At 45.4% G+C, this 17,611-nt stretch overlaps 1 protein-coding gene across 1 annotated transcript in view; it reads left to right on the forward strand.

Moving 5' to 3' along the window:
* TTC21A (tetratricopeptide repeat domain 21A) overlaps nucleotides 1-16,768 on the forward strand; it is a 47,013-nt gene extending 30,245 nt beyond the window's left edge. The window contains exons 15-29 of the mRNA XM_056857581.1: nucleotides 282-520; nucleotides 915-987; nucleotides 1,333-1,443; nucleotides 1,855-1,993; nucleotides 3,201-3,307; nucleotides 6,856-7,044; nucleotides 8,425-8,535; nucleotides 8,973-9,054; nucleotides 9,212-9,362; nucleotides 11,017-11,178; nucleotides 13,431-13,626; nucleotides 14,071-14,295; nucleotides 15,365-15,485; nucleotides 16,188-16,255; nucleotides 16,684-16,768. Of these exons, the coding sequence (XP_056713559.1) occupies nucleotides 282-520; nucleotides 915-987; nucleotides 1,333-1,443; nucleotides 1,855-1,993; nucleotides 3,201-3,307; nucleotides 6,856-7,044; nucleotides 8,425-8,535; nucleotides 8,973-9,054; nucleotides 9,212-9,362; nucleotides 11,017-11,178; nucleotides 13,431-13,626; nucleotides 14,071-14,295; nucleotides 15,365-15,485; nucleotides 16,188-16,255; nucleotides 16,684-16,761 (2,052 nt within the window). The 3' untranslated portion in view covers nucleotides 16,762-16,768. The remainder of the gene's footprint in view (nucleotides 1-281; nucleotides 521-914; nucleotides 988-1,332; nucleotides 1,444-1,854; nucleotides 1,994-3,200; nucleotides 3,308-6,855; nucleotides 7,045-8,424; nucleotides 8,536-8,972; nucleotides 9,055-9,211; nucleotides 9,363-11,016; nucleotides 11,179-13,430; nucleotides 13,627-14,070; nucleotides 14,296-15,364; nucleotides 15,486-16,187; nucleotides 16,256-16,683) is intronic.
* Nucleotides 16,769-17,611: the final 843 nt, after the last annotated feature.

Consider the following 17,611-nt stretch of genomic DNA (forward strand, 5'->3'; position numbering starts at 1 on the left):
ACCCATTATTGCAAGTCCTGCCCTCTGCTGCCAAGAGGAAAGTTCCCTGCCCTCCTCTAAGTGATAGACCTTCAAATACTTCAAGACAGCAACCATGTCCCCCTCAACCTCCTCATCTCCAGATGAAACATTCCCAAGACCCTCAGCCTTTCCTTTTAGGGCCTGGTCTCCATGCTCCTGATCATTTCAAAATAACATGTCAATGTTTTAGAAAAGTCTCAAGACACTTGTGGTTGGTGCTGATGAAGAATGTGCCATATTTTTCGTTCTTTACATCCTAGCATGAAGCAACTAAGGTTATGCAGGATACCATCAATGAATTCAGTGGGACACCAGAGAAAATCCGTATCACTGTTGCTAATGCAGATTTGGCTCTCAGTAAAGGGGAAGTGGATTTAGCATTAACAATGCTGAGGAATATCACACCAAACCAGCCATTTTACATTGAGGTGAAGGAAAAGATGGCTCAGATTTACCTTCACATCCGAAAGGATAAGAGACTGTACATTGGATGCTATTGGTAATGCTTTTTGCAAAGACTCTTTATTCATATATTGTTTTAGGGTAGGGAGGGATCAAAAAAATTAGAGGAAGGATAATTTGAGAGCCTATCAGAAATATATTCTAGGCGCTAAAATATATTACTAAATATATTTGAAAATATATTAAAATATCCAGTTAGACCACGCTGATCTGCCCTTGCTGATGTTCTTGCTTGCTTGGAAGTGCTCCAGGGTGTCTTTTTTCTTCACTATTATATTGTAATTGTAGGAACCATAGTCATGAAGACACTAATTTAAAACAGTTGCCTTTCTTTGTTTTTGAATAATTTGTGAAGTTGTAAACATGTACGATTTATGCTGGGCTTTGTTTCTTGTTATATTTTTTTCAATGACATTCCTCTTTTGGTGCAGTGAGCTGTGTGAAAATGTGCCAAGCCCGCATACAAGCCTTCTCTTAGGTGACGCTTACATGAATATTCAAGAGGTTGGTGTAAAAAATATCCTTTTTTAAAAAATGAGACGGGAGTAATTTTAGATCAAATTCAAAGGAGGTTTTTTAAAAAAATAAAACATGAGATTGAAAGCCAGTTGTTATATGAACTAAAGCACTCTGAATACTTGGAAGCGTGAGAGCCAGCGTGGTGTAGTGGTTAAGAGCAGTGGTTTGGAGAGGTGGACTCTAATCTGGAGAATCGGGTTTGATTCCCCACTTCTCCACATGAGTGCCGGACGCTAATCTGGTAAACTGAGTTGTTTTCCCCACTCCTGCACATGAAGTCATATGATATTATATAGAAAAATAACACCCATGTTTCTGTCACTTTTTTAGCCTGAGAAAGCTTTGGAAGTTTATGAAGCAGCTCAGAAGAAAAACCCCTTGGACGCAGCTGTAGCACGGAAGATTGGACAGGCCTATGTGAACACCCATCAGTACAACAAGGTTGAGAAACAGACCCCACCCCCCGCATTCTCATTTTCCTCGCTTGTAAGTTCCTGTTTCTTTGGGGGGGTTCAGTTCTGCATGCATTTTGCTCCCTTTAGTGGTCAATTCACTATTACAGTGGTTTATGTCCACCGTATCTCCCTGCAGATTTAAACTGCAGGTTTCTCTGCTGGGCATAAACCGGTGTAATATGGAATCAACCACTAGAGGGAGCAAAACATATGCGGAACAGACATCCCCGTCCCAAAACAACAACAACAGGAACTTACAATCAGGAGAGCATTAAAATCTGCCATAAAGTGGCGCATAACTACATGATCCTGCTTATGTATCTCTTCTTTATGGATGTCTCAAAAGCACATGTTTCCTTGGTTAATGAATCTGTTGAAACATATCCATGTGTTACAGGCGATCAATTACTACGACGTTGCTCTCAAAATGAGTGAGCAGGATTTCTTGTGCCACGATCTTGCGACTCTCCTCTTAAAGCTGAACAAGTTTGGCAAGGCTGAGAAGGTCCTAAACCAAGCACTGGATCATGACCCTGGTAATGTTTCTGGTTTCTTGGATTCTTTCTGGAGAACGTTCATTTCGTCCTCAGGCAATGGAATGAACTTGCAGGGTAGGCCTTGACCTAAAAATGCTGCACAGGGCCATTCATTCAGGCTGCTTTTTAATGACTAGATGCTTAATAACTCCTCTCCTTACAAATAGGGTTTCCAGCTCTGGGTTAGGAAATATCTGGAGATTTGAGGGGTGGAGCCTGGGCTGGGGCAGGGTTTGGGGAAAGGAAGGACATCGGTAGGGTATAATGCCATAAAGTCCACCTTCAAAAGCGGCCTTTTTCTCCAGGTGAACTAATCTTGGTTATCTGGAGATCAAATTTAATAGCAGGAGAGCTCCTGGTGCCACCTGGAGATTGGCAGCCCTACCTTACAAAGCATTTTATAGAAGAAGAAGAGTTGGTTTTTATATGCCAACTTTCTCCACCACTTAAGGAAGACTACAACCGGCTTACACTCACCTTCCCTTCCCCTCCCCACAACAGACACCCTGGGAGGTAGGTGGGGCTGAGAGAGCTCTAAGAGCTGTGACTGGCCCAAGGGCACCCAGCCAGCTTCATGTGTAGGAGTGGGGAAACAAATCCAGTTCACCAGATTAGCCTCCGCCACTCATGTGGAGGAGTGGGGGAATCAAACCCAGTTCTCCAGATCAGAGTCCGCCGCTCCAAACCACCACTCTTAAACACTACACCACGCTGGCTTGTAAGAAGCTGGATTGATTTGTGCTTTTTAAAAGCAGTACAGTACCTGTTATTAGGATCAACCCTAATATCACAAAAGACCGAGCAAGCAGCTTAGAGTTCTCTAGATTTCTCAATCAGGCTAGATGTTCTGTTTAAAAAATGAAAGGGAGGGTAGTTATTTGTCACAATACAAAGGCTCTAGGTCTGCATTTTATTATTTTATTTATTGAATTTATACCCCACTCTCTTTCCTGACAGAAGCCAGGCTCAAAGTAGTGTCTAAACCAGGAGTCCCCAATCTTGAGCCTGCTGGCACTTTTTGGAATTCTGACACAGCGTGGTGGGTGCAGCCACAAAATGGCTGCCGCGGCTTACCATCTGTCACACAGTGAAGATCCTTGTGCTGTGGTGGCTGCTGAATGGTGTTGGAGGTCACCATGACACCCACTGGTGCCTTGTTGACCTACACCCATTGTTTTGTATCATGACGTGAGTTTTGATCTTCCAGTTGATGACGTGCCCTCTATGATGAAGGACGTCAAGAACCTAATGTTATTAGCAAAGGTTTATATGGCATCGAAGAAAGGAGAAAGCGTTCTGGAAACTTTGAACAAGGTAAACATCTTGAACTTTATACAAGTCTCATGTCCTGCTGGAGGTGGTTCCAAGTCTGTTACCAACATATGTACCAATATACTTCATGTTTTTCAAGGCAGCAGAACTGTAAGCAGCCAGAACCCTCCTGCTAAAGAGTATCATGAAAGGCACGGGAACCAAAGGCTGACAAAGAGCAAAACACTACTCCACTCAAAATGGATGCCACTCAGAGAAGTCTGGGATACATCTTTTGTGTCTGACTTGGGTAGGAAGGTGGTTGGCAGCTGTGCATTTCCCCTGGCCCAAGGTGTGCCTGGCTGGAAAACAGGGCTAGCTAATCTCCTCCATTGCCTCTCCTTAAGGTGATTTAATCAGCTCTCCGAGCCAACGATTACTTATCCTAGCTGCACACATCCTGAGTAATCAATCAGTGTTCAGGAGGATCTCCTGCATCCTGATGACTCATCAAACCTCTCCAGTCTTTTTATTCAGACCCCGGAAAAACAATCAATTCTTTGTCTCTGGCTTTCCTGCCAGCCTACCTCATACCACCTCAGGACTCATTTTGGAGCATAAACATTAGTCCTTTGGCCATTCCGTGTGTGTGTGTGTGTGTTGGATCCGTGCATACTCCCCCGCTTGCTTGGGGACTCCTCTTTTGCTCCCAGAAACGCTGGCCGTTTCCCCTCTCAGCATTGCCTTCACTAGATGCCTCTTCAGGAATGGTAAATATTGCCCATCCCTGAACTATTGCAATTTTCCACCCTTGTTTCCATCCCTCTTGTATGATTCGTGTGTGTTTGATTACTGCTTGAAAGTGAATTCATTATTTGTTATTTTCAATAAAACCTCTTTTTGATTTGTACAACTGCCTGCTTATTTGACATTTCCCCCCAGGATTAATCCTGGTATACATAGGTTACAGATCCCTGTTACCCAACTCTCCCTCTGTCTCTGTAGCTAATTCCCCCAATTAAAGTGGAAACTGCCTAATTTGGGTAACAGAACAGACAAACTAGATGTGCTCATTTTTAAAGAGCATCTCCCGTTCCCTGCAGCCACACAGCAGCGGTGGGAAATGGCTCTTAGAAAGAAAGCAGAGAGCCCATTTGTCAACAGAATGCCATTGCAGGGAGAGGGAAGGCTCTGTCTCCCCCCAGACATTATCCTACACCAAAACAGCGCTGGGCAGGGAGTGATTTTCCCATTTTTGCCTTTCCATGTGCAGGAAGAATTTTCTAACAGTTCGAGCAGTTCCTCAGTGGAACAGGATTCCTCGGGAGGTGGCAAGGGTGTGGGGGTGGGGGAGATAGCTGTGAATTTCCTGCATTGTGCTGGGGTTTGGAATAGATGACCCTGGTGGTCCCTTCCAACTCTGATTCTATGAGAACAGTCCATGTGGAGCAGCAAAAATGGGAAAATCACTCCCCAGCACTGTTTCAGCATGGAAAAATGGCTGGGGCAATAGCCTCCCCCCCCCCCGCCCCGGTGGCATTTCAAACCTAAACAGGCTTCTTTGGCCTTGGTTTGAACACTGCCTCAACACACAAATGTAGCTTGGGAAGCCGCCTAATTTAGAGATGACAGTTAACCTAAAGTGTTGAATCCAGGAGAATGTTTCTATGCTATCTCCTGGGAATACAACCCTCCAATTGGCAGAATGTTTTCCCTCAGTAGTCATGATTCTTAGAGAAACCAATGGGAAAATTACATGGGAGAGCAAGGGATGCATCATGATAAACAGTTCTCTCGGAACTTATAAATGGGAGAACAAGCAGCAGTCTCTATCTGGGACTTGATTTATACAGTCATGCATAACTGTCTCATGCCCATGAGGTATTGCATGCCAAAATCAACAAATGCAACCATGTGCCAAATGTAGGTTTGGCAGATAATGACTGCTACATCCCCACCAGAATAGATTATCTTAATGGAACTGGGATTTCTTTTGGAATATCCAATAAGGCTGAAATATGCACTCACCAGGGTTTTTGATGCCAGATTTATGTCCATTCATTAGTTTCTTTCTGCATGGTTCTGTCTGGCCATGATAGACATTGTAGAGACAAAGTAATGGAGATGTTTATTAAAAAAAATTAGTTGCAGCTCATTCAAAGGGTCTTGCAGCGACTTACAACATAAAAGCAGATAACAAATATAAAATACTAACATTAAAGTGTCAAACTATTAAAATATGTGCCTGGCACCATACCACTAACAAAACAACCCAAACATCTGGATTACATTGTCAAAGGCCAAGCTAAACAATTTAGCCTGGCGTGCCCTGCAGAAACTAAACAAGTCTGGCGGGGTATGGCTGTCATCATAGATTGCATTCCCTAGGGTAGGGGCTACAACTGAGAAGGCTCTTCCCCTGGTGACAGGTAAATGAGCCATCCTGGGATGGGCATCTACAAGAGGCCCCCAGAGGATGACTGAAGGGAGTGCAGGGGTTGAAAAGCAGTAGTAAGATCCCCGGATGTAAGAGGTGATGGTTTTTCACCTCGTGCTGATCGGGATGATCCAGGCTAGCCCAATCTCATCAGATCTCGGAAGCTAAGCAAGGTCAACCCTGTTTAGCGCATGGACAAGAGACCACTGAGGAAGTCCAGGGTTGCCATACAGAGGCAGGCAATGGCAAACCACCTCCTAAGGTCTTTTGCCTTGAAAACCCTACAGGGTGGGCATACGTTGGCTGTGACTTGACAAGTCTTTCTACCACCACCAACTAAGCTAGAGGATGGTGCCGAATTGTTTTCTGTTGCCCCAGAAAGTCAGACCAGAACCAGCGGGTTGAAATTAAATCAAAAGAGTTTCACTCCAGACATTAGGAAGAATGTTCTAACAGTTAGAGGGGTTCCTCAGTGGAACAGGCTTCCTCGGGAGGTGGTGGACTCTCCTTCCCTGTAGGTTTTTAAGCAGAGGCTAGATGGCCATCTGTCAGTAATGCTGATTCTATGACCTTAGGGAGATCATGAGAGGGAGAAGAAGAAGAGTTGTTTTTTTATATGCCAACTTTCTCTACCACTTAAGGCAGAATCAAACTGACTTACAATCACCTTTCCCTTTCCCTCCCCACAACAGACACCCTGTGAGGTAGGTGAGGCTGAGAGAGCATGACTTGCCCAAGGTCACCCAGCTGGCTTCGTGTGTAGGAGTGGGGAAATGAATCCAGTTCACCAGATTAGCCTCCGCCGCTCATGTGGAGGAGTGGGGAATCAAACCAGATCAGACTCCACCGCTCCAAACCACCGCTCTTAACCACTACACCACCCTGGAGGGCACCTTGGCCATCTTCTGGGCATGGAGTAGGGGTCACTGGTGTGTGTGTGGGGGGGGGAGGCAGTTGTGAATGTCCTGCACTGTTCAGGGGGTTGGACTAGATGACCCTTGTGGTCCAATTCTATGATTCTATGAAGCTACCGGTGTTGGACGTCTTGTAGGGTCTGGTGGTTTGATTTGGCAGGGTTGTATTGTGCTTTGTTTCGCCAGTGAGTAACTGTCACACGTTCATAGTCTTGGCATGGGTGTACTTAACGCCACCCTGTCTTTGTCCATTTTTTAAGGCATCTGACACCCAGCAAAGAATACTGAAGCGAATCCGGGTAGAGCAGCCTGAACTGATTCCTCCTCAGAAACAAGTGGCTTTGGCAATCGCCATACAGTATGCTGAATTCCACCGAGCCGCAAAGAACTATGCAGAAGCCGTGAAGTACTATGTTGATGCCCTGTCCTTTGTTCCCACGGACAGTAAGGTCAGCATAATCTCAAACTTCTGTGCCCGAATACATGCTAAGGGGGCCAATACCAGGCTTAGGCAGAAGGTAGGCTGCAGTCCAAGAGCCGGCGTGGTGTAGTGGTTAAGAGCGGCAGACTTTAATCTGGAGTAACTGGGTTCGATTCCCCACTCCTCCACATGAAGCCTGCCGGATGACCTTGGTCCAGTCACAGTTCTCTGGGAACTCTCTCAGCCCACTCAGAGGCAGGCAGTGGCAAACTACCTCTGAACATCTCCTGCCTTGAAAACCCTATGGGGTCGCCATAAATCAGCTGTGACTTGACAGCACTTTCCACCGCCACCAAATTGCAGTCCACTGATGGACCACTGACCATTTTCTAGTTGGATCCCTAGAGCCTGTGGTTTGCTGGGATTCTTGGGTTGATCCTGCAAAGCATTTCTTACATTCTTAAGCAAGAATGCAGACTCTGACTCACTCAACTAGGGTTGCCAGCTCTGGGTTGGGAAATACCTGGAGATTTTGGGGGCGGAGCCTGAGGAGGGTGGGGTTTGGAGAGGGGAGGGACTTCAGTGCCATAGAGTCCAATTGCCAAAGCGGCCATTTTCTCCAGGAAACTGATCTCTGTCACCTGGAGATCAGTTGTAATAGCCGGAGATCTACAGCCACCATCTGGAGGTTGGCAACCCTACACTCAACACAGATTCAAATATGCTTTAAACGGTACGAGATCTTGAATATATATTTTGGTTTTGTAAATTTCAAAGACATCAGTGGACCACAAGGCTTCTAATCCAAAAAAAGGCGGAGACAAGAATTAAGGAAGAAGAAGAGTTGGTTTTTATATGCCTACTTTCTCTACCACTTAAGGGAGAATCAAACCGGCTTACAATCACCTTCCCTTCCCCTCCCCCCAACAGTCACCCTGTGAGGTAGGTGGGGCTGAGAGAGTGTGACTGGCCCAGGGTCACCCAGCTGGCTTCATGTGGAGGAGTGGGGAATCAAACCCGGTTCTCCAAATCAGACTCCACCGCTCCAAACCACTGTTTGACGGTGGAATGCGCTGCCTCGGAGGGTGGTGGAGTCCCCGTCTTGGAGGTCTTTAAGCAGAGCTGGATGGCCATCTGTCGGGAGTGCTTTGATTGTGGGATCCTGCATGGCAGGGGGGTTGGACTGGATGGTCCTTGTGGTCTCTTTCAACCTTGCGAACTTGTGAACTACACCACACTGGCTTAGCCCAGTTTGTGAAATAAACCTGCACCAGGTTGACTTGTAGTTAGAAACATGGCAACCAGGGTTCTGTGTGGAGGGGGCTAAGCAGAATTCTCTGCACCTGCCCAAAATTATGATCACTGGTATTCCACTGCTAATTAAATTGTGCTTCCATTGTATTTCCAGGTAGTGCTCGAATTAGCTCGCCTGCATTTGATGCAAGGAGAGACGGAGCAGTGTGAGCATTATTGTTCTCTCCTGCTTCAAGATGACAACAACAGTGAAATTGGAACAATGGTATACTGTGTTGTTGTTTTTTGTCAGCACCTAAAAGTAGAGTTAATTGTGTTGCAGATCACTGTTTTTGTGTATGGGGGCCTTTCTGAAATCTCATTTTCCTTGCTTCGACATTTCTGTTTCTTGGGGGTGGGGGGGTTTCAGTTCTGCATGTGTTTTGCTCCCTCCAGTGGTCGATTCGATATCACACATGTGAAATTGATAACATAATTTGTGCATGTCTTTTAATACCCCACGGCTGTCCCGATTAACAAATTGCTGTCCTTTGCAAAGCATTGAGCCCCGTTGCACTGAAAGTGAAACATTTGTTCATCTTTGTAGCTTCTGTGCAATCCCACATGGGACTGTGCATGCGCAGGCCAATGTGTGCTTGCACAGAAGACCACTTGATGTACGGCAGTTACCAGGTAAGTGCAACTCTGTTTTTCTTTCGCTAGATGATGGCAGATCTTCTGTTTAGAAAAGAGAAGTATGACCAAGCCATACATCTGTACCGAAATATTCTGGAGAAAACATCAGGTATTTATGATTACAGGACAGGTGCATGTACACATGGATCAGTGCCAAAAGACAGGTTTTTGGAGCCAACAGCACCCCATCAGTAATACTGCAGTCATATCTTTAAGGTCTGTTTGCATGTCGTTTCCAAAGATCTGAACATATTAAAATGTTTTAGATAATTTCTTAGTCATGGAGAGCTTGATCGATTTGCTAAGAAGAAGTGGCAAACTTGACGAAGCTATACCATTTTTTGAAATGGCGGAGAACAAATCAACCCGAACACCTTTGGAGCCCGGCTATAATTACTGCAAAGGACTGTATTGCTGGTAAGTTGTAGCTAGCAGCATGGACAAAAGTTACATCCTCTGTGAAATAGCAGTGGGAAAGCCGATCGAGGAAACGCAGAGCGGCCTTGATCAATGTATCATTTTCGCCTGCTCTGTTTCATGTGCTTTAATAAAATAATTAAAGTGCTATCAAGTTGCAACCGACTCCTGGTAGACCCCTCATGGGGTTTTTAAGGCAAGAGATGAGCAGAGGTGGTTGTCATCGACTTCCTTTGCATAGGAACCCCCTGACTTCCTTGGTGGTCTCCCATCCAAGTACTAAACCTGGCCAGTGCTGCTAAGCTTCCAAGCTCTGCCAAGCTCAGGTTAGTCTGGGCTATTCTGGCTGCTTTACATGCCTTTATTGGTGGCTTTAATTTCCTTTTTTAATGACTTTATTTTATTGATGTATTTTATTGATATGAATGATTTTTATTGTTGTCTGCTTTGTTGTATTGCGGTGAGCTGCCTCAAGAGGGTCTGGAGAGGTGGCATATTAATTTTCTATATAAATAAATACCCATTATTTTTCTTTTAAAATAAATTAGATTCTTTGCTCTCCTATTAGTGTGTTTGGGACTGTGATTTCTCTCATTTCAAAAACCTTTTTCGGGCTCCAGACTAAGGACAGTTCTGCATTTTTATTGTGTTCCTGTTGCTTCAGGCAAAGGTCTGTTCTGCATGTGTTTTGCTCCCTCTAGTGGTCAATTCGATATTACATTACTCTGTCCGGCATAAAAACCTGCAGTTTAAATCTTCAGGGAGATATGTCGGACATAAACCAAGGTAATATCAAATGAACCACTAGAGGGAGCAAAACACATGCAGAACAGGAAAAACAACAACCCAAAGCCACAGGAACATGCAAGCGAGGAAAATGAAAATGCAGCAAAAGCCTAAATTGACAGTTTCCATGGGTTTTTCTGCATTCTCTTTTTCCTGGTCTTGAAGTTCCTGTTTCTTTGGTGGTTTTTTTAAAGTTCCACAAGTGTTTTACTCCCTCTAGTAGTCGATTCGATATAGGTAAAAGGTAAAGGTCCCCTGTGCAAGCACCAGGTCATTCCTGACCCATGGGGTGACGTCACATCCCGAGGTTTACTAAGAAGACTTTATTTATGGGGTGGTTTGCCAGTGCCTTCCCCAGTCATCTTCCCTTTACCCCCAGCAAGCTGGGTACTCATTCGATATAGCAGGAGATTAAATCTAGTTTCTTTCCCTGCTGATTTAAGTGGCTGCTTTTTACTCTTCATTTTAAAAGTGTGATATCAAATGGACCACTAGAGGGAGTAAAACATGTGCAGAACTTTTATAAAAACACAGAAGAAACAAGAACTTCAAGACCAGGAAAAGGAGAATGCAGAAAAGCCCAATTACTTTGGAGGTGCAAGGGCTCACACTACTCCGTGTGCAGTTACAAAGTTATGTGAATAGCTTCCCACAGGGGCTTATTTAGGCTCAGGAAAAACTCTAGGGGAGGGAGCAGGAGGCCCCTCCTCCACACATACCTCTTGTCATCAGCAAAATCAGCTCCTGGTGATTTTAAACAACATTCTTGGAGCCAACTGTGACTCTGATCAAAGCACTGAGCCCAGAGACAAGTTGTAAACAAATGTGTATTTTAGCCTCAAGTCTTTCTCTTTCTCCCCACAAACAGGCACATGGGGCAGCCAAATGAGGCCCTGAAGTTCTTCAACAAAGCTCGTAAGGATAACGACTGGGGCCAGAAAGCCCTTAACAAAATGATTCAGATCTGCCTAAATCCTGACAATGAGATAATCGGTGGAGAAGCTTTTGAGAACCAAAATGGGGACGCGAGGTAAACAAGCTGGCCAGTGCTTCTGGGATGGAACATCAAGTTCATATTTCTAAATACAGGTTGAAGCCAGCATGGTGTAGTGGTTAAGAATAGTGGTTTGGAGCGGTGGACTCTGATCTGGAGAAATGGATTTGATTCCCCCACTCCTCCACATGAGTGGTGGACCCCAATCTGGTGAACTGGGTTTGTTTCCTCACTCCTACACATGAAGCCAGCTGGGTGACCTTGGGCTAGTCACAACTCTCTTAGAGCTCTCTCAGCCCCACCTACCTCACAGTGTGTCTGTTGTGGGGAAGGGAAGGTAATTGTAAGCCAGTTTGATTCTTCCTTAAGTGGAAGAGAAAGTTGGCATATAAAAACCGACTCCTCTTCTTCTTCCCACCTTTCCATGAGTACAGGGAGAATGGTGTTGGGCCGTTTTTTAGACTGCACCATTATTTTGAAAAACAAAACAAAACACAAACACCCTATGATCTACAGTACCATGTGGTTCACTCTGACGTTTTTTAATACTGTTGTTTAGGGCTGTGCATATCGGGTTTATCAACCCAAAAATTGGACCCCCTGGCCCAAACCTTACTAAAATTCGGAGTTCATGCAATGAGCATGCCTTGCAGCTACCCTGAAAATTTGGAAACTCTACCTCTAAAAATGCCCCCAGGAGCTTCGAAAAAAAATTCCCATAGGCTAAAATGGATTTGGTTTTTTTTTTTTTCAGAAAAACCTTTAAAAAGCCGGAATACCAATTTACTGGTATGGGTATTCAGCTTATTTTGGGTATCCCAAAAAAACGGGTCCAATAAAGCCAAACCCAAAATTTACCCAAAAAGATTTTTTTGCACAGCCCTTCTATTGTTCCAGGTTTGCTTTCTGATCCAAACATTTACTCATCACATTGGGCTGCCATTGGTGTAGTTAACTCCTGTTGTCCAATGGTAGCTGTTATCACTAACATATCAGTGGCTGTAAAACATAGGGTTTACATGGCCAGATAGCACCAGCCATCCTCAATTTCACAAGCGTTGTTTGGTATTTTACACGAGGCAGGCTTACTATGGGCTTAAAATTGCTGTCACACTTTACCAAGCAGCCGAATGAAACCACCACCACTCCAAGTTTCCAGCTCTGTGCTTAGGTCTTCAGCTCTTGCAGAAAGCGTTCGAGGCTCAGAGTTTTCAGAATTTAACCTAAATATTCTTTACGACCTTGATTATTCAGCAGCTGCCGCCTCTGAATAATAGATGCAATTATAGCAGTTAGTTGCGGCAACAGATTTCCGTACGGGTAGGAGGCACTGCTGGGTGTGTGTGTGTCAGCCCTGGAACTCAGCATTGGCAGGGCAGCTGAGGAACCTCAGGCATTCCCTGATTCTGATCTCCTTTCATCAGGAGCCTATTCTGAATTGTGGTCGGCCAGAATATCAGCTTGCATTCAGCCTTCTACTGAACCCAGAGTTCACTGGGCGAGTGTTTGTTAGGCTTGCTAGGTCCCTCTTCACCACCAGCGGGAGGTTTTTGGGGCGGAGCCTGAGGAGGGTGGGGTTTGGGGAGGGGAGGGACTTCATTGCCATAGAGTCCAATTGCCAAACCAGCCATTTTCTCCAGGTGAGCTGATCTCTATCAGCTGGACATCGGTTGTAATAGCAGGAAATCTCCAGCTACTACCTGGAGGTTGAACAGAAAAGTAGCGCTAATGACGGAAACTGTTCAAACAATGCTTATAACAATAAATGTATAACCAAACCACAATTGTGTATATTGATTTTATCACAACATACAATAAATATGCTCTTAGAGAATCACATTGTTATGCAAGGTCATTACAAATAACACACAAGTATACAAAAATTACACCGACAACAACATATCAAACAACTTTGCAAACTGCAGTTGACATTGACAAAGTCCCAAAGTATACAGATGGTAACCCAATAGGTTCCAGTGCTATACAAGCATCCTCAATTGGAAGTAGAAGCATGTAGAAAAAATTGTGGTGAGACCAACTAACGAAGAGAAGGGGTTCTGGTAGAAGTCCCTTTTCACCGAGGTTTCCTCGGCCCTGGTGCTTGGTCTTTCACTCAAAACCATAAACTAGCGTGAAATGCACACCAATGAAGTAGAGAATCCAGTGTCAGTCACTCTGTACGGACGGCATAGTAGCCTGGCTACATAGTATGGTTGCCATGAAGCCCAGGGGCGCCATGTCAGGGATCCCCGGGCTAGAAAAATATCAAAACTTTTTCTTCTCAACAGTATCCTAAAGGAAAAAAGGGAATCCGAGCAGCATGGGATCCGCACGGCAGAGAAGCTGCTCAAGGAGTTTTACGCCCACTCCCAAGAAGGTCACAACCAAGAGGAGATGCTGCGGAACTACTGTTTAATGGCCACCAAAGAGAAACATAATGTGGACAAGGCCTTGGCCGCATTTACAGTTATGGCCCAGAACCAGGTAAGATCATCAGAAAAGAAAGTGAGCAGGGGACCGTCAAGGATGAAGCACCAGCACAATTTTAGCAATGGCAAAGGAACACCACCGTCATCTTTAAATGTTCATCACAGTGCTCAAAAAATAAGATTGCAGTCAAATTCAGGATTCCCCCCTTTTTAAATCCTGCTTACCCTGGCCTCCCTACTCCCCTTCCTATGTGCATACAGGATCGACTGGAAGGGTTGCCTGCCTGTTTGCTTGCTTGGCCAATACGATTGGATGGTTGGACCATATTAGGATTCTGTTTTTTTAATTGGGTTTTTATTCTTACAAGTTTTAATATCGCTGGTATAAATTCTAAATGATGTAACCTGCCCCGAGCTGGCTTTGACCAGGGAGGGCGGTCTACGAATTGCAAAAACAAACAAACAAATAATAATAATTTTTTAAAACCCTGTTTCCTAGATGGAAAATATCTCAGCGATCCTGGCCCTGGCTCAAGCAAACCTGATTCTCAAACAGACCGCCAAAGCCAGGACCCAGCTGAAGCGGCTGAGCAAAGCACCTTGGTCTCTGACAGACGCCGAAGAGTTGGAGAAGGGCTGGATCTTGATGGCTGACATCCACTGCACCAATGGAAAATACGACCATGCCGCGGAACTATTAAACCGCTGCTTACGGTACAATAAGGTGAGAGAACACGTGCCGCTGTTGCTTTGACTAGAGAACTTCTTGATGCGTCGATTCCTAAGTCTGGGACCCTTATATTTGCAGAATCGCCTGGTATACACTTAGAGGGTGTTACACTTAGGGTTGCCAACCTCTATGTGGTGGCTGGAGATCTCCTGCTATTACAACTGATCTCCAGCCAATAGAGATCAGTTCACCTGGAGAAAACGGCCGCTTTGGCAATTGCACTCTATGCCATTGAAGTCCCTCCAAATCTCACCCTCTTCAGCTCCACCCCCAAAATCTCCAGGTATTTCCCAACCCGGAGCTGGCAACCCTAGTTATGCTCCAAGGTAAACAACCTTCTGGTAGTCCCTGGACCCAGGGTTATCCAGCTGTCCTCAATTAGGGCCAGGGCTTTTTTGACACTGGTCCCAGCCTGGTGGAGCTCTCTGTCTCATGAGACCCAGGCCCCGCAGGACTTAGCTCAATAGTGCAGGGCCTGTAAGACAGAGATGTTTCATCAGGCCTACGGTTGAGTACAGCGGCAGTCTACACATAAGCTGGCCTCTCATTCCTATCCCCCAAAACCCACATTTAACACAACATTTGGAGTGCTGTAAAGAAATGCAGGAATTTTAATTGAAGTGATTTTATAAATTAGCCAAAATCGATTTTACTGTTGTGGAGGAAATGTATTCCTTGTGGCTGATTGTTTATATGTGTTGGAAGCCGCCATGCTGTTTCTGTGAATTTAGCAGATCACAAGAGGGAGGGCAGGAAGGGGTGAGTTGGTGCTCGGCTCTTGTGGCCCTTTCTTACATGCCCAGGGTAATGCCGATTAATTGCCACTTTGTGGTCAGGAAAGAATTTCCCTCCAGACCAGACTGCTCGGGGATCCTGGAGGTTTCTTGCCTTCCTTTGGGCATAGAGCAGGGGTCACTGTGTGTGGGGGGGAGGCAGTTGTGAATTTCCTGCGTTGTGCAGGGGGTTGGACTAGATGACCCTTGAGGTCCCTTTACAGCTCTGTGTTTCTATGTTACTAAAAGGTTTTTTGGGGGGGGGGCTGTATTGTCTTCTTTCTCTGCAGTCGTGCTCTAAAGCATATGAATGTCTGGGATTTATCGCAGAAAAGGAAAAGGCCTACAGAAATGCGGCTGCTAACTATGAGTTTGCTTGGAAATACAGCAACCAATCAAATCCCGCTGTCGGCAAGTAGAGGAATTACTATTATGGTCCAGTTTGCTGCACACTCTGTGCTTCCAAGGTTTCCTTTGCAGCAAAGAGTCGTAAATGTGTGTTCACAAAAATATGAATATCTGCTTGGTAGAAAAGTAAATCCGTCAAGTGATGGTGGCGAAGTAGCTGCCCGCTATACTGGCCCAGGCACAGAGGCCAAAGGAGAGTCCCAGGGTCCAGCAACTCAGGGCATATCAAGGCGCTTCTGCCAAGCTTAGAATCATAGAATCGTAGAGTTGGAAGGGACCACCATGGTCATCTAGTCCAACCCCCTGAGGGCCTCTGAGTAATGCCTGCATGCCGGCTCAAAAAGTCTGGTTTTCGGCTCAATCCAGATATCGGATGTCCAGATAAGGGATACTCAACCTGTACAACGTTACAACAATACCTCTGTCAGGTTCTCTGAATTCCCATCTTTCTTTTAAAGATGTCTCTAGCCCCTTTTCTTGAGGAGATACACCTTTTCCCTTATACCTCCGCAGGGATAGAGAACGTTGCTTTAGGTTGATAAAGGCCTGTTTCTCTGCCTTGTAGCCCCCAAATAGCCCTGCCTTGTCTGTGGGTGGCCCAGCTTGGCCGCTTTCATTACCCACACAGGAGCCAGTGATGATTCTAGTTTATGTTGTATACTAAGCAGAACACTAACCTTCCCTTTTTTGCTCTCCCCACCCTAGGATTCAAACTTGCTTTCAATTATCTAAAAGACAAGAGATATGTGGAAGCGATAGATGTATGCCATGTTGTAAGTTCTCCAAACCATAATTTTTTCCCCCAAGGGAACTGTCGTCTGGAGATCAGTTGTAATTCTTGGGGATCTCCAGGTACCACCCAGAGGTTGGCAATCCTATGTCCCCCTTATACATTTCTGAAGAATCCTAGGCTTCTGGATGACCCAGGCTAGCCCAATTTCATCAGATCTCAGAAGCTAAGCAGGGTGGGCCCTGGTGAGTACTTGGATGGGAGACCACCAAGGAAGTCCAGGGTTGCTACACAGAGGCAGGCATTAGCAAACTGCCTGTGAATATCTCTTGCCTTGAAAACCCTACGGGGTCACTATTGTTCAGCTGTGACCTGACGACACTTTCCACCACCCCTATAGCACTGTTTGAAAATGATTGCTGTAGACTGTGGTTGCTTTATAGCTAATCCTTAATTTCTTCTTTGTACTAGGTGCTGAAGTTATGCCCAGGTTATCCGAAAATTCGAGAAGAAATTTTGGAAAAGGCCCAGACAGCTCTCAGACCTTAGAATTTGTAATTGTATCTTATCCCACACAGTCTAAAAACCTGTCATTGGCATTTGGAAATAAAAATAATTTTAACTAAACAAAGCCTGTGCATTTGTGAAACGGGATGTGATGTCATCACGTAGTTGAGGTGGATGTCTCCCCCTCCCTTCCCCCGCCTGCTTCCACCCGTCGAACAGCTGACAGTCGGCGGGCAAGGGAAGCAATGGGCAGTAGATTGCCTGCCCAAACCAGGCAGTTGGGTACCCTATGCATCAGGATACATCTCCTCTTCCTTTGAGCCCTTGTGGCTTGCCCAAAAGAATCCTGGGAGTTGTAGTCGGGTTGCAGTGCTGAGAATTATCCTCCTGTAGAGCTACGGTTGCCTAGAGAATGAAAGTGACTTTAGCACTCGATTTTGATCACAGACTACTGTGTATTTCCCTGCTTTGGCCACTAGAGGCCACTGAATTCTCATTTCTGGGTTTTATTCCTCCTGGGTGTTTAACCTGCTGCCCGCCAGGCCAGCCAAAGTCTTCCTTATTTCTGTGCCCTCCTCGGGCTGCTTCCACACCATGAGGATTGCCTGTGCTGCTGCCATGGTGCTGGTGATGCAGAGAGATGCCCCTTGCCGATGGAGCTTCCACACGGAGTTTTCTGCACATTTTTCTCCACTATTTAAAACTTTTCCTTTCCTTGTGTGTGATCCCCAGCAAGTCTGCATGCCTCTCAGGGCTGTGGTCATCATGGCTGATGTGGCGATTTTCCATTCGTTTCTTTGCTTTGCTCCACACAAGCACTATATACTACAATATTGGCATGCAAGTAGTGGTGTGAATAAGGCTATCCCGGCCAAGGGCGAGGGGGGAAACA

The sequence above is a fragment of the Euleptes europaea genome, chromosome 11, assembly GCF_029931775.1.
Source record: "Euleptes europaea isolate rEulEur1 chromosome 11, rEulEur1.hap1, whole genome shotgun sequence".
NCBI classification, from domain to species: Eukaryota; Metazoa; Chordata; class Lepidosauria; order Squamata; family Sphaerodactylidae; genus Euleptes; species Euleptes europaea.